Below are 27,603 nucleotides of genomic sequence, written 5' to 3'. Positions count from 1 at the left end.
TTTCATTTCATTTTCTAACCCTTTCATGTGTTCTCTACTTGCTCCATCCAAAAGCCTGTTGCTTTTTTAACATCACTCCAGATCTCAGTTAATGCCACCTGAACTTGTCCCCTCACAGTGCTTTCATCTCACTTTTGTGGACTTTGAACCAGCCATCCCTGGCTGTACTTAAAGCAAAGAAATCCTCAGATGCCATCTTGGAAAGCTCCACGGTTTGTTTACCTGCTTGAGAGCACCGAATATTTTCTCCACAAGACGGGATGAACTGGAACTTTTCAAGCCTATTTGAGTGGCCATCTCGCATCTCATTTTTTAACCCCTTCATGTGTCCTCTACCTGCTCCATCCAAAAGCCTGTTGCTTTTTTTAACATCACTCCAGATCTCAGTTAATGCCACCTGAACATGTCCCCTCACAGTGCTTTCTTCTCACTTTTGTGGACTTTAAACCAGCGGTTTAGTAACTTCACCGTCCCTGGCTGTACTTAAAGCAAAGAAATCCTCAGATACCATCTTGGAAAGCTCTATGGCAGGGGTGTCCAACCTTTTGGCTTCCCTGGGCCGCATTGGCCGAAAAAAATGTTTCTGGGGCTGCATAAACGCTGCAGCAAGACACAGAAGGGAGCCGGCAAGACGGTAAACACCCAGGGCAGCAGAAGAAAACACTGCATCACCCTCGACCGGGGCTGCACAAAATACTTCATGGGGCCGCAGGTTAGACACCCCTGCTCTATGGTTTTTGTACCTGCTTGAAAGCACTGAATATTTTCCCCACAAGATGGGGTAAACTGGAACTTTTCAAGCCTCTCTGAGTGGCCATCTCACTCTCACCCAGATTTGGTAGTGTTAATCAGGAGAAGAGAAAAAATTGCTAAATATTTATTGCCCAGATGGAACTGAAGAGCTATGTGTCCATTTTCCTCTGATGGCTGAATGTTAACCCTTTGTGCTGAATATGTACAGGTACTCCTACCTACTTAATAAGTTTCAAGTTTATTAGGTTTTTATATACCGCCTATCAAGGTTATCTAAGCGGTTTTACAATCAGGAACTCAAGCATTTTCCCTCTCTGTCCCGGTGGGCTCACAATCTATCTAACGTACCTGGGGCTATGGAGGACTGAGTGACTTGCCCAGGGTCACAAGGAGCAGCGCGGGGTTTGAACCCACAACCCCAGGGTGCTGAGGCTGTAGCTCCAACCACTGCGCCACTGCTGCTCCAGATCTATCTACAGTTTTGAGTAAATTGACTGCCTTACTAACAGCAGTCAGGAATGGGCAAACCACCCCCAACAAATTCTGCCTTACCCAAACACAACAGAAATTCTATAGGTTCCAAACATACTGGCCAAGTGCACAACTTCAAAATATCATTTGGGAATTTTGAAAATCCTCCTCCTCTCCCCCCCCACTCTCCCCCAACCCGGTAAAATCACATGTCAAGAATTTTGGAATACTGGTAGATTCATCATTTACTTTAATTCCATAAATTCATCAACCTTTTTAAATTATTTCTATCACCTGTGCACTATGTAATGACTCTCTATACACTGAAAAGCGAAGTCCGACCAGAGTCGTCTATGTGTGATAATATTAAAACGGATTACTATAATGCCCTATAGATCAAACTGAAAAGAGTTTGTGGTTGCTCCATCCATTAGCTCTATGGGTGCCTGGATGCCCCCAGAATGTTACTTTATTAAATTTGGAGCAGGAATCTCTATGCTGTAGAGCAGCAAAGGAAAGCGGGAAAGTAGTGTTTCTGTATCTTAGTTACTACTTCTGTCTACCTTAGCAGCCTGTTGGTTGGAATGTCTGACCAATGGATAGAGGAAGAAGAAAGCTGCTTTGCAGCCTATTGGCTGCCTCTGTCTGACTGACTGACTTCATGGGGAGGAGGCAGCTGCTATAACTAAGGATAGATACACTTTTCTCTCTGCAGCTGCCATTGGAGAAGGCAATGAGAACATAAGAATAGCCTTACTGGGTTAGACCAAAGCTCCATCAAGCCCAATAGCCCTTTCTCACGTGGCCAATTCTGGCTAAAACCCAAAGGGTAGCAACAATCCATGCTACCGATCCAGGGCAAGCAGTGTCTTACCCCCATGTCTTTATCAATAACAAGCTACGGACTTTTTCTCCAGGAAATTGTCCAAACCCTTCTTAAAACCAACTATGCTATCTGCTCTTACCACAGCTTAACTATTCTCTGAGTGAAAAAATATTTCTTCCTATTGGTTTTAAAAATATTTCCCTGTAACTTCATCGAGTGTCCCCCTAGTCTTTGTAATTTTTGACAGAGTGAAAATAGTAGTAGGTAGACACTAAGAAAAGGAAACGAGACTGAGTCATATAACTTTATTGGCCAATTTTACATGTTTTTCCACAATAATATATTTAGCACTTATGAGGTAAGGTGAAAAAAGACAGAGAAGCACTGGGAGAATAGAGGAGTAAAGAAGTGGTGAATGAGTTTAAAGGGAGCTATTGGTTGGGAGACTGAAAGCAGCTGTGACAAGCTGGAGGTGGCAGAAAGGAGCGGTAAAGAGAAGAAAAGCTGGGTGATGGGGGCTTGCCTCGATCGTGGGGCTAGGAAGGGCTGAAGAGAACTGAAAGAGAATACTGGCTGGAAAACAGAATAATGCTGCGTGGAGTTGGAGATGGTAGAAAGGAGCTCTATGGGAGGCTGGGTGATGGAAATAGACAGATTGGAGGTGTAGGAAAAGGAATAGGAAGGTGTAAGCTAGTTGGAGAGAGAATTCTGCTGGGAAAATGCCCTGGGAGTGGAGCTGTGAGGAAAGACGTCTAGGAAGGGGTTTCTGACAGGGAGAGAGAATTCTGCTTTGAAGGGCTGTAAGAGGCAGAAAACAGTTTGGGGCTGGGAGTGGCGTACCAAGTGGGGGCTGGGAGGGATGGTCCGCCTGGAGTTCAGGCTCTAGGGGTGCACAGCAGGCACACTGGATCCGGAGCCTCTTGCCCTACTCTGCCACTGCTGCTTTCCTGAACCAGTAGCAGCAGCAGTAAACTTTAAATTCAGTCATCACGGAACCTTCCTGCACCTCCCCATGGCTGCTGGTCCACCCCCTCCTCCATCACTAACTTGTTCTGGAGCAGAGCCGGCAGCGGTGGGGAGGTGCAGCAAAGTCATACGATGACTGCATTTAAGTTTACAACCACTATTGCTGGTTCAAGAAGCATACAGCAGCAGTGGGGAAGTGAGGGGGCAAGATACTGGATGGCATTGGGATGGAGATTTCCTTGCCACAATCAGTTTAGTGGCCACATCTAATTGAAATGTAGGCCAGCATTTCAATGGCCTACATTTCAGGTGCCTATCGTGGCCCTAGGGAGATGCCTAGGACCGCTTAAGCTTGCCCAAGGCAATTTCTGGGCGAAACCACATCCATGCCTAGCCTTGGGCAAGCTTAAGCATCCTTTCATGTCTCCCTCAACTGCAACAGGCGCCTACAGTGTAGGTAGCCTGCCTCTGGGTGTTTGATTTTTTTAAACGTGTGTCCCGATTGGCTGGTTAGACAGCGCTAGGACGCCTAATGACGCCTACAATCGGTATGCCATTTATAGCTTTTGGCCCATAGTATATATTGTTTTTAAAAATATAAATCTCTTAATAAATCCTGTCATGTTTTTGTTAAAATATTTTATTATCCTAACTACAAAGGTATTACTTACATTGCTGGATTTAAAAAAAACAAAAAAAACAACAACTCATAATTGTATACCAATCATAAGGTCATTAATGCATTGCTTTGGTCTTGAAAAGTTCTCTCCCACAGAGAAGTCACTTTGGTTTCCTTTTTTTTTTTAAACGTAAATTTTTATTAAAGCATTTTCATTATGAAACCAACAGTACACATAAAGAAGTGATTACAGAATGACAGCTGTTACATTATAGCACATTTACTTCTGATCACCTCTTACTGCCCTGCTGGCTCTGCGCATGCGTGAGAGTCGCTCTTACAGCGATCCAGCGGATCGGAGAGTCAGGATTATGGCGAACATCCGTGTGAATCATTAGCATACAAACGTTTTTAGTAGCTTTTTCTGAATCGGTGAAAAAAATCAGATTGGTGTGGACCCACACAGACTTACTGATCCTCTTAGTTCATCTAGGCCCTTTTTTCATGGAAAGCAGAATATAAATGTGAAATGAAATATTTCTTCTGTCTACCACACAGTCAAGACAAAGAATATTTCTGCATTTTAGAAGTGAGATCTTGGATGTGAGATCTGAGTTTGTTTTGAACATATTTTAAAACATAAGATTAAGGTCATTATTTTGGAACTGTTGAGTTCAGAAAGGCACTGTTTACGCATGGAGATTCAAATTACGCAGAGATTTCAGGCAGTGTGGCTTTAGTGGGCCTAAAATTTTATTTTATAAAAAATACATGTGTACAGGGAAAAATTTCCACTTTGGGATTTACACCAGCTGAAAAGGCATAGATTGGTTTAGATGAAATGCTCATTTCAAACTGAGTTTTACACAAGGGATTAAGGGAGTCCATTCTCCTTAAATCTATATGAGGATTGTGAAGGGTGGTATATTAAGGGCTCCTTTTACAAAGGTGTGCTAGTGTTTTTAGTGCACGCACCGGATTAGCGTGCGCTATAGCGCATGCTAACCTTAAAACTACCACCTGCTCAAGAGAAGGCGATAGCGGCTAGCGCTTGTGGCATTATAGCACGCACTATTCCGCGCATTAAGGCCCTAACGCACCTTTGTAAAAGCAGCCCTAAATGTATTAAGCTATTAAACATTTATGTGAAGGTTTGTAAAATGGACAGCTACACATGCCTGTGGTGAATTCACTCCATCTATTTTTAGACTTCTAGACTGGAGTAAAAGCGCCAGGGACACTAAATAGACATTAAACAAAGTTGGGGATAAAGGAGAGCTCTGCGGTACTCCACATGAGTTCCTCCAAGAGGGAGAATATTTCTCATTAGAAAACACTTTATATGTTCTTTGTTCTAAGTTTTTGTAAGTTCTTGTTGTAATACATCTTGGATAATTCTTTTGTAATCCGCCTTGAACTGCAAGGTAATGGCGGAATAGAAATCCCTAATGTAATGTAATGTAAGAACCCTCTGAACCAATTTTGTACCTTACCGCTAATCCCGATTGAGTCCAAGCAGTTTAACAGTGGATCATGATCCACTAAATCGAAAGCGCTGCTCAGATCCAATTGCAGGATCAGGGCACTTATACCAGTACTGAAGTTGAAGGGGGATACACTCATACATAATCTAAGGAAATACTTCTTCACGGAAAGGGTGGTAGATGCATGGAATAACCTTCCAGTAGAGGTAGTCAAGGGCTGTATTTGAATTCAAGAAAGCATGGGATAGGTATGCTGGATCTCTTAAGTAACTAGCGGTGTGCCCCAGGGCTCGGTACTTGGGCCCATCTTATTTAATATTTTCATCAATGACCTAGAAGAAGGAACATCCAGTGAGATCAACAAGTTTGCAGACGACACAAAGCTATGCCGCACAATCAGATTGCAGAAGGATAGCGAGGAACTCCAGAGTGACTTATGTCAGTTAGAGAAATGGGCGGAGAAATGGCAGATGAAGTTTAATGTGGAAAAGTACAAAGTAATGCATTTAGGCAGAAAGAACAAGGAACACGAGTATAGAATGTCAGGTGCAACTCTGGGTAAGAGCGAACAAGAAAAGGACCTGGATGTACTGATAGATAAAACCCTGAAACCATCGGCACAATGTGCGGCGGCGCCAAAGAAAGCAAATAGAATGTTAGGCATAATAAAGAAAGGAATCACGAGGAGATCGGAGAAAGTTATAATGCCGCTTTATAGGGCAATGGTTAGACCACACTTGGAATACTGTGTCCAACATTGGTCTCCCAACCTAAAGGATATAAAACTGCTGGAGAGGGGGCAGAGACGAGCAATGAAGCTAATAAAAGGTATGGAGAACTTGGAATTCGAAGAACGACTTAAGAGACTGGGATTGTTCTCCCTTGAGAAAAGGAGACTGCGAGGGGATATGATCGAGATTTTCAAAATACTGAAAGGAATCTGCAAAATAGAGCAGAAAAAAAATTATTTACAATGTCCAATGTGACACGGACAAGAGGACATGGACTGAAGCTAAGGGGGGGACAAGTCCAGGACAAATATCAGGAAGTTCTGCTTCACGCACCGAGTGGTGGACACCTGGAATGCTCTCTCAGAGGAGTTTATTGCTGCGGAATCCACTGTTCTAGGATTTAAAAGCAAACTAGATGTATATCTCCTTACGAGAGGCATAGAGGGATATGGGTGACTAAAATTACGCCAGGTGTACACCTGGCTGGGCCTCCGTGTGTGCGGATCACCGGACTTGATGGACCGAAGGTCTGATCCGGAGATGGCAGTTCTTATGTTCTTAAGAAGAGGAAGAGATAGCAGAGGATGTGGATGGGAAGATTGGATGGGCCATATGGCCTTTAACTGCTGTCATTTTCTCTGTTTCTCTGCATGTTTGTAAAATGGCTTCAGTGCATATCCTTTTGCAAATACCACTGGAATTGAGCACATCCCGATCTGGACGACTCAATTCCAATCTCTGTGTTCTATATAAAATGAAGTTCCACCTATATTTTATTACCAAAGAAATAAAGTTCTTTAAGACCGAAAAATGAACAACATGCTGCAGATGAATATGAATGTACTGCGTTCTGTAAAAAAATCCTGAATTCATTCATGATTGATTTTTTTTTTTTTAATGATTTTGTCTTCTAACTAATATCTAGTTTTAGGGATCTATGTATTTTGGTGATACATTAGGAAAATAGAATACTTATAATTTTAAGGCTGCTAATTATTGTTAATTGCTTTTTTTTACATCTGGATTATGATTTTAATTGCTTTTTTTTTTTTTTTACATCTAGATTATGATTTTAAACTTTGCTTCTTGTTTTATGTGTAATAACTTGTACATTGGAGAAAAATAATTTTCTCCTTAGTGTTTTTACAATTAAATTCAAAAACATAGAATGACAGACACTCCTTTTTTTTCTTTCTTTCTTTGTAGATGGCAGAAGCCTACTTCCAGGAAGAAGAATGTATCCTATTACCATTAATTAAAAAGTTACATTAGCATTTATTATAATAATTCTGGACCTGTTTCAAACCTTGTAATGAGATTGAATCCACTGGAAAAAGTTGATTCATGTTAGGTTTGGTTTTGGTCCTGTGATGTGCTCTAAAAGTTTTCATTGGCACAGGATCCCTAACAAGCCTACATGTAGCTAGTTTTACACTAGATGACTTGACATGCACATTTCTAGCAGCTAGATTTTATGATCCAAATTAAAAGCAGTTACTTTTCAGAGCCAGTGTTATAAAGGCATAAAGGAGCTTATATGGCTTTATAAAATAGCTTTCAAAATAACTCTTAAAATCCCCACTTAAATCAAAACTTTAAGGACTGTCAAAGGAAATTAGAGCAGAGAAAGTAAATTTGGGATGTATGTGAAAGTTATTAAATTAAAAGTTATTAAATTAAGGGAGAGGGGAATACTTACACAGGAAAAAAAAAAGTCTGGTTCTCCATTTTACCTAAATACATTGGCAGCGGAATGCCATTTTGTTTTGAGGGGGGCCCAAAGGCTTCACCCTAGCCAGCAGAATCCTGCCACCATCTCCCAACTCCCACACCCACCTCCTCCCGGCGCTGTACTTTTAAATCTTTGGGCAGCTGCCGCGCAGAGTCAATGAACAGGCCTGCCCCCCCCCCCCTGGAAGTAGAATAAAGGGTTCTGGGGCAAGCCTGCTTGTTGACAATGTTCGGCGGCTGCCCAAAGATTTAAAAGTGCAGTGCCAGGAGGGGGATGGGTTTGCAGGGACCAAGCAGCAACCGTCAATCTTTGGGGAGGCCATAGCCTCCCCTGTTCCAACGCCCATGCCTTATAATCCATTCAACAACTGGAATTTCCCCCAGCAGCTTCCTCTTGACCAATATTAGTCTCCAAAGCTTCGGTAGATTTTTTTCCCCTGCTTTCTACAAATCTGTGAAATTGTAAAAGTTCCAAAAATATATATCTATGAGTACCACTAGTCAATATACATTTATAAGGAACTCTAACAAAGACTTGTATTCCTTGATTAAGTTCCACCTGGGCAACGTCCAGAAATTTCTCTCTTTTGTCTTATGTAGTCTTACATAAATTAGGAAAATCCCACAATTTCTGACTAAGAAATAATACAGAATGATAATGGCAATACAAAGTAAATACACAATCTTTGTCTTGCTCAAATGCAAAAGCTATTAATAAGATAGCTTTATTATTTTCTTCATCGATCTATCAAGAATGGCTGACAAATACTAAATGGCATTTGTGTGGGTAGCAGCTCTTACCTGGGTAAATGCTGTTCCCTGGGGCTAACCACTGATGTTCAGCAGCATTTTCCACATGATGCCACTGAAGATTATTACTGACTGTACCGGCAATATCTGGACTTCACCGGGGCCGTCTGTGGGAACTTAACCAGGTACAGCCAATAGCCCATCTTATTATTAGTCTATGTTGATAACGTCCCCCTTTATCTGCGTACAATACCTGGCTATTCAGCATTGGTTTCTGGGTACGGTCTGGAGCTAAATATTCAGCTATAACATTAAATGCCATGGCCTGGAACAGAAACACCCCCACTGAGGAGGGCATATCAGAGAAGGTCATAGTACAACAATAAAGAATCGCACCAACTCAAATAGCATTGTCTTTATTGTCGATAGGGGTCATATTGAAGATAGGGGTGCAGACACTGGGTGAAGAGAGTCTGCTGGGGGCTAGATAGGGAAGGCCCATGGAACCTGCTGAATCCTTTTATATGACAAGTAGGTCCATGTGAATGAGAATCAATCAGTTGTCAGCACAGGTGAAACTAGCATCTACTCCTTTTAGCTTAAAGAAGCATGGCTCATAAGAGAAGTTCAGACTGAAATCAGCAAATGCCATTAAGACCATGTACTCAGTGAAGAGGCATGATGGTATCACCCTGCAGGAGGTAAGCAAGCTCATTGGTGTGCATCACACAGACATTTGGGTATTTCGTTGATGAAGCATGCTTATTTACATACTATTCTATAATACAGCTAGAAACTGAGCACTTGTTAACTGAAGAAACACGCGCATGATTGATGGTAATTTACATGTGAAATTATAAAATAGGGGTGAGTGTGCTTTATTATTTTTCTAACCCTCTCATTATGTCACAGAGAAGAGGAACTGGACTGAGGAAGCTTAACCTTTGCCAGGGTGAGCTGAGACTTCTTTCTTTCTTTCTTTCCTTCCTTCAGTTTTCTATACCGTTCTCCAAAGGGAGCTCAGAATGGTTTACATGAATTTATTCAAACACTTTTCCCAGTCTGTCCTGGTGGGCTCACAAACTATCTAATGTACCTGGGGCACTTGGGTGGGGGGGGGGGAGATTGGGTGACTTGCCCAGGGACACAAGGAGTAGAGTGGGTTTGAATCCACAAATAGAGAATGACACAGGGACAGATTTTTCCTTGTCCCGTCCCGGCAAGTTTTCCTGTCCCTGCCCTATTCCTGCAAGCTCTGTCCTCATCTGTACAAATCTCAAACACTTCAAAATCATAAGTGTTTGAGGCTTGTGCGGTTAAGACAGAGCTTACAGGAAAGGGACAGCAACAAAACTCGCAAGGACGGGATGGGGAAATTGAGTTCCTAGCGGGGACAGGGGACAAATTTGTCCCTGTGTCATTCTCTATCCACCACCTCTATGCCAGTTAAAAGATTTCCATCTGATAAGGCATTTTTCACTGCTTCAATGCCATATGCCATCAGAGCCACAATGTCAAGGACCTGAATACAAAATAGTGAGATCTGCATGACCATGAACACAAGAAGCAGGTTTCTCAATATCATGAGGATCTTGGTAGCAACATCTCTCTCACCTCCTTAGAGAGGGAAGTGCTAGACACCTGTGACAAAGAAACCATCTCAGACAGGGCCAGCTTAACCATTGGACCAGGTAAGGCTCTGGCTCAAGGTGCTGGTGATTAAGGATGCCAAAATACCACTTGGTCTACAGGTTAAATCCTTTTCTCCCCTTTCCCCCTCTCCCAGGTCTGGTCTCTCCCCTTCTCTCTTCCCCGCGAGTCTGGCACTGTTCCTTCACTTCTCTCCCCTGCGGTCCTGTCAGTCATCATCAGCAGCACAACAGGTTATCTTTGGCCAGCCCCTGGGTCTTCCCTATGCCATGTCCCACCCCCAGGAAATTATATTAGAGGAGGCAGAACACAGCAAAGAAAGAGATGCAAGGGCTAGTTAAAGGCATCATGTTGTGCTGTGTAAACTTTACTGGACTGAGGGGACATGGAGAAGTGAGGGAGCAGAGACTGGATTGGGGAGAGGGAGATTCCAGCCCAAGTGAGGGAGAGGAAACACCTGAAGTGATGCAGTGGGGGGGGGCACCAAAGTAAGTTAACTTAGCATGCTACTATCCCTTGAGCCAGCCATGATCTCAAGTGACAGCCAGCAAGACACAGCACAAAGGGGATCAGGTAAGAGTGGCTCTGTGCTGTCCTTCACTGGTATGCATCTTCAAACAGGCTTTTCCTGACAAGCCTTCATGTTTTCCTTTACTCTCTGAGCCGGAGCACCCTATGATTCTTCTGCACTTAGCATAAACTTCTTGCCACAAAACACCAGCCTCCCTATAAGCCACACTGTGGTGTCACCTTTTCTACACTGGGGTACTGCCTTGAGTGCCCTCTACCAGATAAAGATATTAAATTAGCATAGGTAACTCTATAAGTCTATGTGCTTTGAAAATGAGCACCTATTCCACACCACTCAGTATTTTATAGACCTCTATCATATCTCCTCTGAGCCATCTCTTCTCTAAAGTGAAGAGCCCTAGCCACTTTAGTTTTTCCTCAAAGGGAAATCATCTTATGTCCTTCATCATTTTCATTGCCCTTCTTTGTACCTTTTCTAATTCTGCTATATTTTTTTTGAGATGCAGTGACCAGAATTGCACACAGTATTTGAGGTGTAGTTGCCCCATAGAGTGATATGAGACACTATAACATTCTCATTTTTATTTTCTGTTCCTTTCCTGATAATTCCTAACATTTTGTTTGCTTTCTTAACCAGCAGAGGGTTTCAACATCTAAATGAAAAGCAAACATTTGGAGACAAATCTATCTACACTGTCATCACTTTAATGATGAGGAGTCAGAACTGTAATACTTCCCAGAAGCCTTAGTCAGGCCAACCTTAAGTTAGCTAAATTGTGGGTAGCACGTTACAGTGCTGAAGGTAGCTATCCAGATAGTAGGCTGAATATCCAGATTTATTTAAGTTATGGTAATTACATTACATTAGAGATTTCTATTCCGCCATTACCTTGCAGTTCAAGGTGGATTACAAAAGAGTTATAAAAGGTGGGTTACAATATTGGATCATTGGTAAATTCAAGAGAAGTTGAAAAGGCGGGTTGCAAAAAGAGATATAAATGGTGGGATACAGTAGATCATTGGTGAATTTAAGAGAAATTGAGAAGAACTGGTAGTATCTGTGGGGCGGGGTGAAGGCAGGAGGATGGAAGGTAATTGATATGTTAAGAGTGATTCAGTGATTTCTTGAAGAGTATCGTTTTTATTTCTTTTCTGAAGGTCTTGTATTTGGGGGTGGTTATCAGTAGGTTGGAGATTTAGTTATCCAGTTTTGCTGCTTGTGTTGCCAGTAGTCCGTCATACAGTTTTTTTCCGTTTGACTTCTTTGATTGGAGGGTGTGTGAAAGGGGTGTGTGTTTTTCTATGTCTGGGTGATGTAGTTTGGTAGAGGCGGTTGTTTAGGTAGATTGGGCTGTCTCCGTTTAACGATTTAAATAGCATGCAGTAGAATTTAAATAGTATTCTTTCTTGAATTGGTAGCCAGTGTGAGTTGATGTATGCTTCTGTAATATGGTCGTGTTTCTTCAGTGAGTAGATGAGTCTCAGCGCTGTATGTTGGATTGTTTGTTGTTGCAGGGCAGGGGAGGTAGAGAATGTTGCAGTAGTCCAGTAGGCCTAGTATAAGGGATTGAACTTTGAGCTTGAATTGTGGTCTTTCGAAGAATTTTCGTACTTGTCTTAAATTTCTCATAACTGCGAAAGATTTCTGTATTGTTTTTTTTATTTGAGGCTGCATGGTGCAGCATCTGTTAATAGTCATTCCTAATAGTTTTAGGGTGGTTTGAATGGGGTAGTTGATTGAGTTGATTAAGGTTGGGGCTTTGTTATTTTCGAGGAGGATGAATTTTGTTTTGTCTGGGTTGAGTTTCAATTTGTGATCTTTCATCCAGGTCGCTACTGCTTCTTGTGTTCGATGTAGTATATCTGTCATGGCGATCTTTGGTTGATCGAACGACATGAGGATGGTAATGTCATCTGCATAATTATAGGAGGTAATGTCTAGATTGTCCAGATATGTTCCGAGGGAGGCAGTATATAGGTTGAATAGAGTAGGGGATAGTGGGGATCCTTGAGGTACGCCTCAGGCGTTGGACCAAGGTTCAGATTTTACTTTATCCGATTTTACTCTGAATGTTCTGGATTTCAGGAAGCCTTCAAACCAGGAGTATACTTTATCAGAGATACCTATTGTGTCCAGAATTTGCAGTAATATGTTATGGTAATCAATATATTTTTTTAAAAAAATGCTGACCCATAGTGCCAATTAACTTGCAAAAGGTTTGTTTTGCTTTTGAGGCAAAATTTTTAAAAAAGTTTAAGGAAAATTGTCACCTTAAGTCCTCATTTAAAGCTTTAGCTGAATTGAGCACTTTCATGGAACTTCTGGGTGCCCTGAAACTGGCAAAAAGCCAATGTTATGAATTCAGACCCATAAGGGGCAAGTCTTTATAAGCAGTGTCAAAATGCAGTAGGTTCACAATATCAGAGTGTTCAGATTCCATAATAGAATACTGGTGTAAGTTGGTATTTATGCACCAACATTTAGGCATGCCTACTGCTATGGCAGATATAAATGTGGCACTTTAGCACATAAATGGTAGTGTTCTATAATCTAAGCCGTAATTGTTTGACATGCCTATGTCCCATCCATGTACTTGCCCTGTGAATGCTCCTTTGCAGCGACACACTGTGCAATTTTCACACTTACACATTATAGAATACCGCTGTGTGCAGAGAGAGCACTTATGCACTTGAATGTGACATTCCTATGCATAAATGCTAGTATTCTATCTGAGCACAAAAGTGGTACTTACATTTAGACACTTAAGGCTCCTTTTACTAAGGTGCGTTAGGGCCTTAACGTGCAGAATAGCGCACACTAGACCTTAACGCCAGCATTGAGCTGGTATTATTCTAGAAGCGTACCACGCGGTGTAGTGTGCGGTAATTTCGTGCGTGCGCTAAAAACGCTAGCGCACCTTAGTAAAAGGAGCCCTTAGGAACTGATTCTATAAATGGGCTTCCCCATTGTAGGCAGGGGTAAGTTTCCCACCACCTTCTGGCAGCCAATCAGGAGGCACATTTTTAGAAAAAAGTTTCCCGAGGCAGGATGCCTACACTGTAGGCATTTGTCGTGGGTGTAGGGAGACCTAAACTCCCCCAAGGCTGGGCAAAATGCTGGCCTACATTTCAGATGTTAAAAGTAGACACGGCAGGCTGAGCTAATCATAGCAAGGGAATCCCCTATCAGCAGAGCCGGCAGAACTCTCTGAAGCCGCAAATTCAGAAAGTCCTGCCAGCTCAGCTGATCGGGGGGGGGAAATGCCCCTACTGTGATCAGCTGAGCTGGCTTCAGCAGAGGACACCACACACCCACCTTAAAAAATCGGCTGCGGCTTTGGGGAGTCCTGGTAGCTCAGCTGATCGGGGATTCCCTTGCTGCAATCAGCAAAGGTGCAGTTCTCTAATCAGCACCAGTGTCATGGTCACTGGTTAGAGAATTGGGGGTTTAGGCATCTGTCCATTAAGGCAAACACAATTCTGCATAGGACGCTGGTATGTGATTCTTAGACAGCCGCTGAGACTGGCATTATATATAGAATCAGGCCTTAAAGGTCTCATTTTCAAAGCACTTAGACCAGGGGTCTCAAAGTCCTTCCTGGAGGGCTGCAATCCAGTCGGGTTTTCAGGATTTCCCCAATGAATACGCATGAGATCTATGTGCATGCCCTGCTTTCAACGCATATTCATTGGGGAAATCCTGAAAACCCAACTGGATTGCGGCCCTCAAGGAGGGACTTTGAGATCCCTGACTTAGACATACAAAGTACTATTTATTTATAAAATTTGCCCCCTCCCCCTTTTTACAAATGCATGGAAGAGGTTTTTAGAGCCGGTTGGTATGCTGAATACTCTGCGTGCCCTTAAGTTTTTGGAATTAGGGGAATAGTGTACAGTATAAATTTGTAATATACAAATGTTACTTATTATTGCTATTTAGTTGAATCTGACATTTTGACCATAGCTACTTTTTATTATGGCTCATTGTCACACAGGTGAAATCAGGCTTTATATAGGGCATCCAAGTGGCAAATGGGACATTTTAGTCAATAGATTCACCCTTTTCCAGGTAATGAATGCAGAACCTTTTATAAAATACACATAAGATCACACGGGAATAAGTGTGCAAATGATAGCATGTCTAGTGGGAACAACCATTTCAATAAAGAAACACATTCAATGAATGTGTGGCATCATCAAGATTTGTTGCCTATATAAGTGCTGATTTTGTGACCTATACTTATAAGTGCTGGATTTTACAAAACGATATCTAGCTCAAAGTTTCTTAATTTCTTCAAGCCTAACAAATATCAACAGAGTATCCCTGCCCAAGCTCTGCCCCAGACCCGCCCAAGCTCCACCCCAGAACCACCCCCAAACTAAAAACCCAAACAACAAACACATGTTCAAAAGAAAAACGCACAAAACCAGCCCTTGGGATGTAGGAGGGTGCCAGCATTTCTAGTATGACGGGCTACACAGCAACCCAGCAGAGCAGGGGAGTTCCCTAGGGGGCTCTGTAGTGAACTTCACATAAAACATCCCAGGTACGCATTTCACCATAGCCGCCTTATATTATATGGTGAGCCCTCCAAAACCTACTATGCCCAACTATACACCACACTAATAGCCCTTATGCCTGCAGGTGACACTTATTTGTGGGTATAGTAAGATTAGGATGGAGTTTGGAAGGCTCAGGGTAGTAGTTAGAGTGGGATATGGACCTGAGTCCCCATCTTTATAGGTCACTACACTGCTCACCAGGCTACTCCAGGAACCTGCTTGCTGCTCTAATAGGACTGGCCATAACATCTGAAGCTGTCATACAGGCAGGTCCATACGGTGTCATTCACATCTTTGGGGAGGATGGGAGGGGGGGTCAGTGACCACTGAGTGTGTGTGCGGGGGGGCAGGGGAATCATGCTTACAATCCTCCAGTGATCGATGTGGGCACCTTTTTGGCATTTATTGTTAAAACAGTTCTAGCTCTAGATGTCTAAATTGTGCTCTAGACATATTCTTAAATGTTCGATTATGGCAGAAAAAAGTCCAGGTTATAAGCCTACCCTAATATCACCCACATCATGCCTCTTAAACCCCTTTCAGATTTAGATGACCTACAGATGAACAGCATAGATATCCATCTAGAAAACAGGTTTCAAAAATAGTAAATTGGGTTTGGCGAGAGAAATGTCCATCTGCCCCTTTTAGGAAATAATTCAAGCCTTTTAAAAAACCCCGCTAAGCTTACTCATTTCACCACATTCTCCAGCAATGAATTCCAGAGTTTACCCCTCCCCCCCTTTAAAAAAAAACCGTAGCAGTTTTTAGCGTTGGCTGTAGTGGTAACAGCTCGGATGCTCATAGGAATTCTGTGAGCGTTGGAGCTGTTACCGCCGTGGCCGACACTAAAAATCATGCTACGTTTTTGTAAAAGGAGAGAGTTAATTACACCTGTGAAGAAATATTTTCTCTGGTTTGTTTTAAATCTACTACACTTCCCTCTCTGTTAGGGGTTAGGGGCAGAGCCGGCCTACGAATATGGAAAAACTGCAAATAATATTTGGGCCGGTTCTGCCCTTATCCCCAGCTTCCCCCAGCTATTTTTAATCCTGTAAGCCCCCCCCCTTAAGCCTTACCTGGTGGTCTAGCGGGTTTTAAGGCAGGAGTGATCTTCCCACGCTCCTGCCCTGTGCAGATCGCTCACAGGAAATGGCTGCCTTGAGCTACCGTAGTCTTTCGAGCCATTTCCTGTAAGCAATATGCATGGAGCAAGAGCGTGGGAAGATCGCTCCTGCCTGAAAACCCGCTAGACCACCAGGTAAGGCTTATGGGGGGGGGCTTATAGGGCTAAAAAAAAAGCACAAAAAATTAAAATTTATTTTTTGGTCAATCATGAATAACTGAATCTGTATATACAGAATTTGCGAATACGGAGAGGGAATTGTACTTACTTATTAACTTCATTGCATGCTCCCTAGACAATGCTTGCAATATCTTGCCTACTGCTGAAGTATGTTCCTCTAAGAATCAGTGAAAATGGAATACTGCATAGCCTACTTCAGAAATGCAGCCATAAAATAAGCATGAAATAGGCTTCTTTTTGACTTTTCACATAGCGGCCACCTTATAAAGTTAATCCTATTATGTTTGAAAAATCAATGGCCTTAAATTTTTGAAAGGCAACCAAAAAAACTTTTAAAACCTGCCAAAATTATAATATAACAAAACAGAAAAGAAATTGGCAGCGCCCTGTATTGAGCTCTCAAATAACATAAGAACTGCCATCTCTGGATCAGACCTTCGGTCCATCAAGTCCGGCAATCCGCACACGCAGAGACCCAGCCAGGTGTACACCTGGCGTAATTTTAGTCACCCATATCCCTCTATGCCTCTCGTAAGGAGATGTGCATCTAGTTTGCTTTTAAATCCTAGAACGGTGGATTCCGCAATAACCTCCTCTGGGAGAGCATTCCAGGTGTCCACCACTCGTTGCATGAAGCAGAACTTCCTGATATTTGTCTTGAACCTGTCCCCCCTTAGCTTCATTGGACATTGTAAATAATTTTTTTTCCTGCTCTATTTTGTCGATTCCTTTCAGTATTTTGAAAGTCTTGATCATATCCCCTTGCACTCTCCTTTTCTCACGGGAGAACAATCCCAGTCTCTTAAATCGTTCCTCGTATTCCAAGTTCTCCATACCTTTTATTAGCTTCGTTGCTCGTCTCTGCACCTCTACAGCAGTTTTATATCCTTCTTTAGCTTGGGAGACCAATGTTGGACACAGTATTCCAAGTGTGGTCTGACCATTGCCCTATAAAGCGGTATTATAACTTTCTCCAATCTACTCGTGATTCCTTTCTTTATCATGCCTAACATTCTATTTGCTTTCTTTGCCGCTGCCGTACATTGTGCCAACAGTTTCAGGTTCCTATCTATCAGTACAACCAGGTCCTTTTCTTGTTTGCTCTTACCCAGAGTTGCACCTGACATTCTATACTTGTGTTCCTTGTTTTTTCTGCCTAAATGCATTACTTTGCACTTTTCCACATTAAACTTCATCTGTCATTTCTCCGCCCATTTCTCTAACTGACACAAGTCACTCTGGAGTTCCTCGCTATCCTGCGATCTGATTGCCTGGCATAGCTTTGTGTCATCTGAAAACTTGATGATCTCACTGGATGTTCCTTCTTCTAGGTCATTGATGAAAATATTAAATAAGATGGACCCAAGTACCGAGCCCTGGGGCACACCGCTAGTCACTTTCTCCCAGTCTGAGAACTTCTCATTTATGCCCACTCTCAGCTTTCTGTTTTCCAGCCATTTGCCTATCCATCTTAGTATATCTCCCTCTATTCCATGGCTTTGTAGTTTCCTGAGAAGTCTTTCATGTGGAACCTTGTCGAACGCTTTCTGGAAGTCCAAGTATATTATGTCCACCGGTTCTCCACTATCAATTTGTTTGTTAACGGTCTCAAAAAATTGAAGTAAATTCGTCAAACATGATTTCCCTTTCCTGAAGCCATGTTGACTGGCTCTCATCAGGTTGTGTGCATCCAAGTGCCGGACTATGTTATCTTTAATCAGTGCTTCAACCATCTTTCCTGGGCAAAAGACAAGGACTTAGATAAGTCTAGTGAATGGACTGTGATCCATATAATTGTGAATGAAATGATTTCCCTTATATCTTTTTAGATATTTTGCACTTTAGCACTCAGCACTATTTGATATTTTTTGTAATTCATTTAAGGGGCGGGGCTTTTGTGAGCCGTTTTTTTTCAGCCCTTTATTTTGCTCTTAAAGCCTCTCACTGAGCATTTATTCACATTAGTTATTTGTTACTATAGAGACCGAATGATGTACGGTGCTGGTCACCTATGAGTCTATTGCCTGGACCATAAAAAGTTATATAGTAGTATTAATGCATTTAACTTTGGTCCATACTGAAGTGTCTCATCTTTACTAATCTTTATTCATTTATAACCAGTGGATGTTCTTCCTTTATCCCACCTACATGTGTTTTTCCCTTACTTGTTCTCTACTTTACTCAAATATATTGTAACTTCTCCCCTTCCTTACCCTATTGTTTCCATTTTGTCCAGTAATGAATTTGTTTTGTCTTGTTTGTTTGTTTTTATGTAAATTTTACATATTGTAATTTTAAACTTTTGTTAATCGCTTTGAAATTGATAAAGCGATCAATCAAATACTTATTAAACTTGGAAACTTGGAAACTTGGAATACAGGGTGCTGCCATTTCTTTTCTGTTTTTTTAAATTTGTGAACCTGGAGTACAGTGGTCTGAGAACTTTCAGCTCCTTGTGACCGTGGGCAAGTCCCTTAACCCTCCACTGCCACAGGTACAAAATAAGTACCTCTATTTAATACGTAAACCACTGAGAATGTAATTATAAAAAGGTAGTATATCAAATCCCATCCCCCTTTCCCTAGGAACTCTATTCAGCGTGATTCCCCATGCTAGAAACTGTTAGCACAGTTTAATAGAAGAGGCCCTAAGTGTTCAGTGGTACCTCAGAATCCGAACGCCCCAGAACTCAAACGTTTTAGAATCCGAACGCCCTGCACATTTTATGTGTGCGTTTCTGCCCCAGAATCTGAATGCTGCTTTGGAATATTTGTTAATATTTTACCTTAGAATCCAGTGTATTTACTGTTAAAATTTGAGTTTGTCGGACCCAGGAACGGATTAATCAAGTTTCTATTATTTTCAATGGTAAAAATTGTCTTGGAACTCGAACAAGGTTCTGGAATTGATTAAGTTCGGATTCCAAGGCATCACTGTATTTAAATTATGAATTGTGACTTTTCTTTAATTACCTGCTCAGATGGGAAGGCAATCCAGTTTATTCATCTTGAGCGATTATATCATGAACATTTCTTGGCAAACCTTTCTGCTATTCAGGAGAAATGGGGTACGTATAGTTTCTGTTCATGAGTAAAGCTTTCTGTTGGATATGTGAGCCCTCCTGGAGCATGAAAATACTGTACCTGAATTTATGAGACACCTGCATGCGTGTGATGGCTATTGTAATGGTGTACCTTTAAGTACAGTAAGTTTTTATCTGTTGCTAGTGGGCTCACAATAACATATAACTTTGTCCTGTTTGTCTGTTTTAATTAGATTGTAAGCTCTACTGAGAAGGGACTGTGTATAAAATGTTTAATGTATAGTAATAATTAAGGTGGGGTTTGAATCTGGGTCCCTTTGTTCAAAGTCCACTGCACGTATCACTAGGCTGCCCCTCTGCTCTGCAGCAATGTCTGTGTGGCCATTTTTGTACAAATAATGCCAGAGACATTTTTGTGCCTGCTTTTTAGCATACGTATTTTGGAAAATGGCTGTTTATTTTGCATTTTTTTCAGCTCAAGAACATCCTTTACCATTTTCTAGTGCAAAAGGCAGACGAGTCTAGAATCAGTGGGTTATTCTCCTTTACATGCAAGTTTGTAGAAAGCATCATCTCTACCTTTTTCTCTCAGCTCCATCTTCTGCATCTCTGGGCTCTGCCCCATCTCCTTTTTCCTTCTACAAGAAAGTTGAAAAGTATCTTTCTGATCTGCTCTGATTGAGATTTTTTTTAAATTTTTGGGTCTTATTCTGAACTGTGAGGCTTGTAGTACTCGAGAGGTTCCCAGTATGACTGGGACAGCTCTGCCTGGGAGAAGATATAGACTCTGTGGTCAGTAGTCAGGAGGGCAACCCTTTTACGGAGAACTTGCCTGGCCAGCCTACCCTAACACTTTGGTGACTCAGGGACCATTCCCCTAGGAGCACGGCTCACTCCTGGTTTTTACCAGAGCTTGTGCGCAGGCTGTATGGCCCCGCATCAGTCCTGAGGGCTTTAACGGGTGCCAGCTGCATTTTCTCCCTCTCCCCCAATGATATATGAGGAGCTGTGGAGGTCTAAGGTCTCAGTCTCATTCAAGGTCTGACTGGCAGCCTGAAAAAACAAGCATTTGGAGTGGAATTTCATGCTCGTCTGAGGCAGCTTTCTTCTCCATTGTCCAGCAGCAGTTTCAGCTGAAGCAGGCACACACACACACACACACACACGCAACCAGCACAACTGTAAGTACAAGCTGTTGTAGCCTATGGGAGACATTGGGGTGGTCTACAAATTAAAGTTTTAGAGGCTGCTGGGGCTGGTATTTTGGTCCCTCCTCAAAAAACCCTTTTATTTAATTTTCTGTGCATTTATTTAGCTCTCCCGGGCTGTTTTTTGGCGCCAAAATGCTGCTGCAGTGGCCATCTTTGATTTCTTGATTTGATTTTAAAAGCATCTTTGCCTCAAAACACCTCTATTTTGCTTAAAACCATTCCAAATGGACTTCTTAGACTGTTTTAATGTGGATTCATGCCAGATTTGCACTAGATTTCCGGCTGAGGAGTGTCCATGGTTCACATGCTGCACGGCACATGAGGGGGGGGGGCAGGAGCACTGGACCTAGCCCCTTCTGGTTCCTTTAGGGTGTCCCAATCACAGGTGGCTTGGTCTGTGGGTCAAAAATCCCCCCCCTAGAGCCCTTAGGTAGCAACTTAGTGTATTTGGCACAGCATATATGTGAAGACACCTTCGGACCCACGAGGAGACAAGGTGAGTTCCTGCAGGAATCCTCAGGGCTTCCTGTGCAAAGGTTTACTCCAAATTTTGTGAGTTTAATGTTCGCAGCCTATTTAAAGAGAAAGCTATGCAGCTGGTAGCCACAAAAGAGGAAATGACACAACAGCAGCAAGGTACTTAAGGACTAAAACTACTAGCTGGCCATGCAAACCTAAGGCTATCTGATAAGAGCAGCTCCAACAAGAATTGGCCAAATAGCGCCACTGGACATGTAAATGCCACTGTTTGTACATGTTGATGCTTCTAAAATGATCTCTTGTAAGCACTTCCCAGTTTTACTAAAGCGTTGTTGTGGTTTAATTTAGAAACCAAATGGAAAACTGTGATGCCTGACAAGACGGCTTCTCCCAGAAATTCAGAGAAAGGATTGAATAATGAAGAGCTGAAGCAACTTGAACATATATGTACATCACATCGAGAGTAAGTACAAATATGACTAATTTAAATGAAAATAAAATAGGGAAAGTTGTGAATTAATACACTTGGCATCTGATCTCAGCCTTGGTTATAATTGAATTGAAAACCTAGGGGAGCTGGAAGAAACTGCTGGGTTAAAGAAAAAAGAAAGAAAAACTTAAAATTAAATTCTCCATGATCAGGGTCTTGGCATATACCACAAAAATAATTACCTCAGCTCTTGTATAGTTTTTTGCACTCCCATGATCCAATACAAAAAAACAGCTTTATTTTGGTTTTTAAAATAACATAAAATGTTATTTGTATGCCACAATACACCGTGAAGTTTGACGCAGTTGACAGGAGTTAAGTAGAAGACCGTACATGAGAGGTGAGGATACAAGTACAAATAACAAAGGATCATGATGAGGTCGGAATCAAATACAATAATGGTAAGGTAATATGAGAAGAGCTCAAGTAGAAGAACAGTTTTCGAATGTCGGTATAGATATAGATATGGAGACCCAAAAGGAGATGGTAAGAGAAGTGAGGGATAGCCGGTAGTAAGAGCGGAATGAGTCTGTGCATAGAGCTTTTTCTATAGTCTTGAGGAGCGTGTGAACCATGCAAAGAAGGCACAGGGTTTAGTGCTCTATTAGGAATTTGTTGAACCAAGTACCATATTTTTCGCTCCATAATACGTACTTTTTTTCCACCCAAAAGTGGGGCATCTTATGCAGTGAAGATAGATTTTTACCACAACCCCCGTACCTTTTAAAAACACTCCCGCCCGTCTTACCTTTTAAAAACACCCTTATAGCCTGGTGGTTCAGCATTGCTGCCTGGGCCTGCCGCACTTCCTAACTGGCTGCCGTCAGTTCTCACGAGTCCCAGCTATAAGGTTGTTTTTAAAAAGTAGAACGTGGGCGGGGGGGATATTTTTAAAAGGTATGATGTTTTCACTGCATGACTGGGGAGGGGTTTTTTGGGTATGTGGGCGGGGGTTTGGGATAACCAGGGATTCGTGGGTCTTGGAAGGGGTTTCACTGGGGTTCACAAGAGTACAGGGCCCTGGTGTGTTATGTTGTTCCAGTGGGTTAGGGAGTGTTTTGGTTTATATTAGTGATGGTCATGGCATGTCCTCCTGGTAGGCTGTGGTTCTTCTTGGAATTGTCGGACAGTTAGGTATTATTTTTGTATAGTCATGGTTTGATCTCTATTGTTCGCATCCACCGGCATCTCTTGAGCTGGGGGTGGAGGGGTAGTTGTGTTGTTTTACTCTGATGCACTCTTCACTGTTGTATTCCCACTCTTGCACTTTTATACTTGTTGTAATGTCAAATTCCTGTATTGTTCTGTCTTTTTTTTGTTATAATTTGAAAACCTGATGCTGGTCTTTAAATGTTCCTTGTATTAGTTGCATTCCTGCATTCCTGCATTTGGCATGATTGTATTTGTTTCCTGGCTTTGTTTCTGGATAGCATCAATAAAAATTGTTTGATCATAAAAGGTACAGGGGGCGGGGGTGTTTTTAAAAGGTACTGGGCGGGACAGGTTGCAGAGCCTTGCAGGGAGTGGGGACAGGGTGCAGAGCCTGGCAGGGAGGGGGGATGGGGTGCAGAGCCTGGCAGGGATTAGGGGGGCTGGGTGCAGAACCTTGGTTCAGAATGTTATTTTTCTTGTTTTCCTCCTCTAAATCTAGGGTGCGTCTTATGGTCAGGTGCGTCTTATGTAGCGAAAAATATGTTTTTAATCCTCACCTGAAATGGATGTATGACAAAGAAGACCCTAAAATGGGGAGTAGCTCCTGACTGAAGTGAGCTGCTTGATAGGATAGTAATTTTGTCACTTAAGCTTTTTTAGGTTTTCCTTGCAGGGAGGGGTAAGTGAAGATGGAGTTGGTGCACAAAAGGCGGGTCAGGGGGTGGGGGACTCAAATACTTCAGTCATGTAGTTTGGTAGGAGGCAGTAAAGAGCCTTGTACATGAAGCAACCCAGTTTAAATAATGATCGGGCCTCGATCGGGAGCTAGTGCAGTTGCTTGTAGTAAGGAGTGACGTGGTCAGTTTTCCTTAGGCCAAAGATTAGGCGCACAGCTGTATGCTGAATCGTCCAGAGTCTGTTGACGTGTTTCTCGGGGCATGAGATGTAAATGAAGTTGCAGCATAACACTGCATTACAGCTTACTAGTAATGGGTAGTCTGTGATGATGAGAGTGCAACAAACCACATATAGGTTAAATAACATAGAAACATGATGGCAGATAAAGGCCAAATGGCCCATCTAGTCTGCCCATCGGCAGTAACCATTATCTTTTTCTCTCTCTCTCTCTCTCTAAGAGATCCCATGTGCCTATCCCACGCAGGGCAGGAATAATTCTTCGAGGGCCCCTAGGCACATAAGTACACTGAGCCCCCCTGGGCCTGCCCCGCCCATGCCCTGCCCACACCCCGCCCCCATTTATCTGTTTTCTTATTTACTTCTTTATTTCCACTTATATTTCTTTTTTTTTTTTTAAATTTAAAACAAACAAAGATTAGCATACCAGTGCACAGTTTTTCTTCTATGCAACCCCCAAACATCTCTGAACAAATCCCCCTTCCTTCCCTTTCTACCTACTTACCCAGGACATTAACTCTGAACCCTTTCAATAAGTATATAAAAGCCTTTGTAAAGCAGTAATACTATCTGAAATATAAGTCTATATTAATAGCCAAATTTACATCGCCTAACTGCCTCACTCTACATCAGGGGTGTCAAATTCAATCAAATAAGGGGCTGAAATCTGAAAAAAAGGCTAAGTCACAGGTCAAATTTTTAATTAAGATACTTAGGGGTCCTTTTATTAAGGTACACTAACTGATTTTGCGCACACTAAATGTGCACCTTAATAAAAGGACCCCTAAGTGACTAAGGCTTAGTCTTAGCAGACATATAGGGTTACAACATCTCCAACCCCACACCGGCTCTGTGGTGTAAACAAAATAAATATTGTAATCACAAAACAGAAAATAAAATTATTTTTTCTACCTTTTGTTGGTGCCAGGCTCTGGTTGTCTTCTGATAACTCGCTTGCCAGGGTGTCCTGCCCGTTTGTCGTTTTCTTCTTTCTCTGTGCTAACCATCCATCTTCCATCTCTGTCCTCCCCTTCTGTTTCCCTTCCCTCCCTCGGAGGTCTGGCATCTTTCCTTTTTTTCATGTCCATATCCGCAGCTTCGGCAATGGACCCCACTATCCCCAGATCTGTCCTTTTCTCAACTACCCTTTCATCCAGCATCTCTCCCTCCTTCCCCACCACCCCAGGGTCCATCATCTCTCCGTTTCTCTTCCCAACTACCCTGTCTTATGCCACTTCCAGAAACTGTATGCCTCCTCCTTCCATCTTTCCCTTCACCCCCACTGGTCTGGCATCCATCTTCTTCCATTCCCTCCTCCAATGATCTGGCATCTCTCTCCTCTCCTCCTCTTCTTCCCTTCCCTCTCCCATACCCACACCCCCATGGTCTCTCTTCTCTCTCTTCCCCCCACTTCCATCAGCATCTGTCCCCTTTCTTTCCCTCCAGCCTAAATCCATCCAGTATCCTTCCCCCTTGTTTTCCCCCTTTCCCTGAACACTAATTCCATCAACATTAGCCCCCTTCCTTTTCCTCCAACCTAAATCCATCCAGTATCCTTCCCCCTTGTTTTCCCCCTTTCCCTACACACCAATTCCATCAGCATATGCCCCTTTTCTCTCCATCCCTTTCCACACAGCAACAGCAATGCGCCTCCCCCCTACAGCAATGAGCCCCCCCTTCCCTCCATTTCAATGGGCCCCCACCTGACGACAACAACAATTCTGGCCCTTCCCCCACAGCAATGGGCCCCCACCTGATGACAACAACGCCGGCCCTCCCCCCCCCCAGCATCGACGGACGGCAATGCAGCCAATGAAGCTCGAAGAAGGTCCCACGATGACTGCGTCTGCCGGTCCATCCCCCTCCAACGTTACTTATTTCTTCCGGCAGACGCAGTCATCGTGGAATCTTCTTCGAGCTTCATTGGCTGCATTGCTGTCGGTTGATCCTGAGGGGGAGGGCCGGCATTGTTGCTGTGGGGGGTGGGGGGTGGGGGGCGGCGTTATCGTCGGATGGGGGCCTATTGCCATGGAGGGAAGAGGAGGGGCCCGTTGCCATCTGGTATGTCCTTCAGAGGGCCCCCCTGACTATTTCGGGCCCTAGGCACATGCCTAGTTGGCCTATTGGGTAATCCGGCCCTGATCCCACGCCTTCATGAATTCAGAATGAAAGTGTAAAGTTACCTTAAAAATAATTAAATGTAATTTTAAAAATCTCAAAAAAAGATTTAACAAAGACAGTGCTAGAAGGGCAGATACCTGTCTCATACCACGTCAAATAGCTGAGGAATGCCGCTCTTGAATAGCCATGCTCCCCAGCTATAAAGCACAGAGTCACATGATTAGACATTGGCCTGACAATTGGTGGAAAAGGAGAAACCACAAATTTTAAAAATACAAATGAACAAATCAAAGAACATTGCTCATGGCTTATATTATGTCTTGGAAATGTCCAAAAAAATGTTTTCTTATAAGAACCGTATCGACCATTTCCAGATCCTGACGCATACTATAGCTATCAACCTTTTAATCTCCCTGGGAATGCCCAGGCTAATTTCTTGTTGTAAACCGCCTAGAACTTAAAGGTATTGACGGGATAGAAGACATCAATGTAATGTAATTATGTTTCAATGTGTTTATTCAAGTTTTTCCAGAACAGTAATCAAAATATAAACAGAACCAATATACAAGTCAATAAAGTCCCCCCACCCACCCAATTCAAAGAAGAAAAATGTCTCTCACGCTACAATAAAAAATCAAAGAGTGTTGTAGTTAACCATTCAACAGTCTGCTTCAAGCATAAGGCGTTAGAGTGTACCAAAAGGACTCCCTGAGGGGAATCTATATCAGCAAAATCACGGCGTTCCAAAGCTGCCTGTCTAATCATGAGGGATCTTCAAGGGATAAGAAGGTGTAATGTAATTATAAAACTGCCCACTACTCCATCTCCTGATTAAGCCTATATGATCCACGGTGTTCCAGTCTTAAATCCAGCGCTGTTCTTTATGCCATGAAGTTGAGACAGATTTCCACATCTAGCCAAGACTGGTTGTTCTGACATCACTAATTTTAAATCAGTTATCTCACCAGAGGAGATTCTAAAATTCCAGTGCACATGCGGCTAAGATGTTAACAAATCTAGTTATGTGACCCCACACTTTTATAGCTGGAGGTTGTGACTTCTAGATTAGTGTTCCTCAGCAATTTGAGGCAGTATGAGATAAATATCTGCTCCTCTAGCGCTGTCTATGTAAAATCTTTGAGATATTTTTGTGATTATATTTTAATTATTTTTTAAGCAAACAATATAACAAATTAATTTTATTTATATTTGACATAAATTTATGATGTTTTCATTGTTTTGACTTGTGGGATATTTATCGTACCTTTTAAGCATGGACATTTACATATATTCTCAAGTCTTTACCTAAATTATTCAAGTACAAAAATAGATTAACGTATTGTATAATCAAACTCTAATCATGCTCTAACCCAACTCCACCTCATACAAGCCCACTGACAATGTATAAACCATCAAGCCATGGCATATGCCAGTCACTATTTTATAAGAGAATATTTATGTGGCCAAATACATGCAAAAAGGACTTTTAAAATTACTCCTTAAAGGGCCTAATGTGGACAAACATGCAGAATCTTGTTACATGGAAGATACCTTAATACCAATAACCTGTAAATGGGCCAATTACTCTTTAAACAGGTAATAGCGCCTGGCACTCAGAGTGAAGTGAATAAATGTATACTAAATGCTGGTTGCTGTGAGAGCTTCTGTTACTAAGGAGTTCCTTTACTAAAGTGCAGTAAGATTTTGCACGTGTTAAAGGCAAAACTGACATAGAGTACCGTATTTTCGCGGATATAACGCGCACCATTGTAAAACGCGCACAGGGGTATAGCGCGCAGAAATCACGATGATA

The 27,603-nt window shown here is 42.3% G+C and overlaps 1 protein-coding gene across 2 annotated transcripts in view; it reads left to right on the top strand.

The window, feature by feature from the left end:
- CNST (consortin, connexin sorting protein) overlaps positions 1 to 27,603 on the top strand; it is a 169,352-nt gene that overhangs the window by 45,312 nt on the left and 96,437 nt on the right. For both annotated transcript variants that reach the window (XM_033937047.1, XM_033937046.1), the window contains exons 4-6: positions 7,057 to 7,087; positions 19,359 to 19,445; positions 21,461 to 21,575. In XM_033937047.1, the coding sequence (XP_033792938.1) occupies positions 7,057 to 7,087; positions 19,359 to 19,445; positions 21,461 to 21,575 (233 nt within the window). The remainder of the gene's footprint in view (positions 1 to 7,056; positions 7,088 to 19,358; positions 19,446 to 21,460; positions 21,576 to 27,603) is intronic.

The sequence above is a fragment of the Geotrypetes seraphini genome, chromosome 3, assembly GCF_902459505.1.
Source record: "Geotrypetes seraphini chromosome 3, aGeoSer1.1, whole genome shotgun sequence".
Taxonomy (NCBI): domain Eukaryota; kingdom Metazoa; phylum Chordata; class Amphibia; order Gymnophiona; family Dermophiidae; genus Geotrypetes; species Geotrypetes seraphini.
The sequence above is the reverse complement of the archived record's forward strand: the minus strand, read 5'-3'. Positions and strand labels throughout refer to the sequence as shown.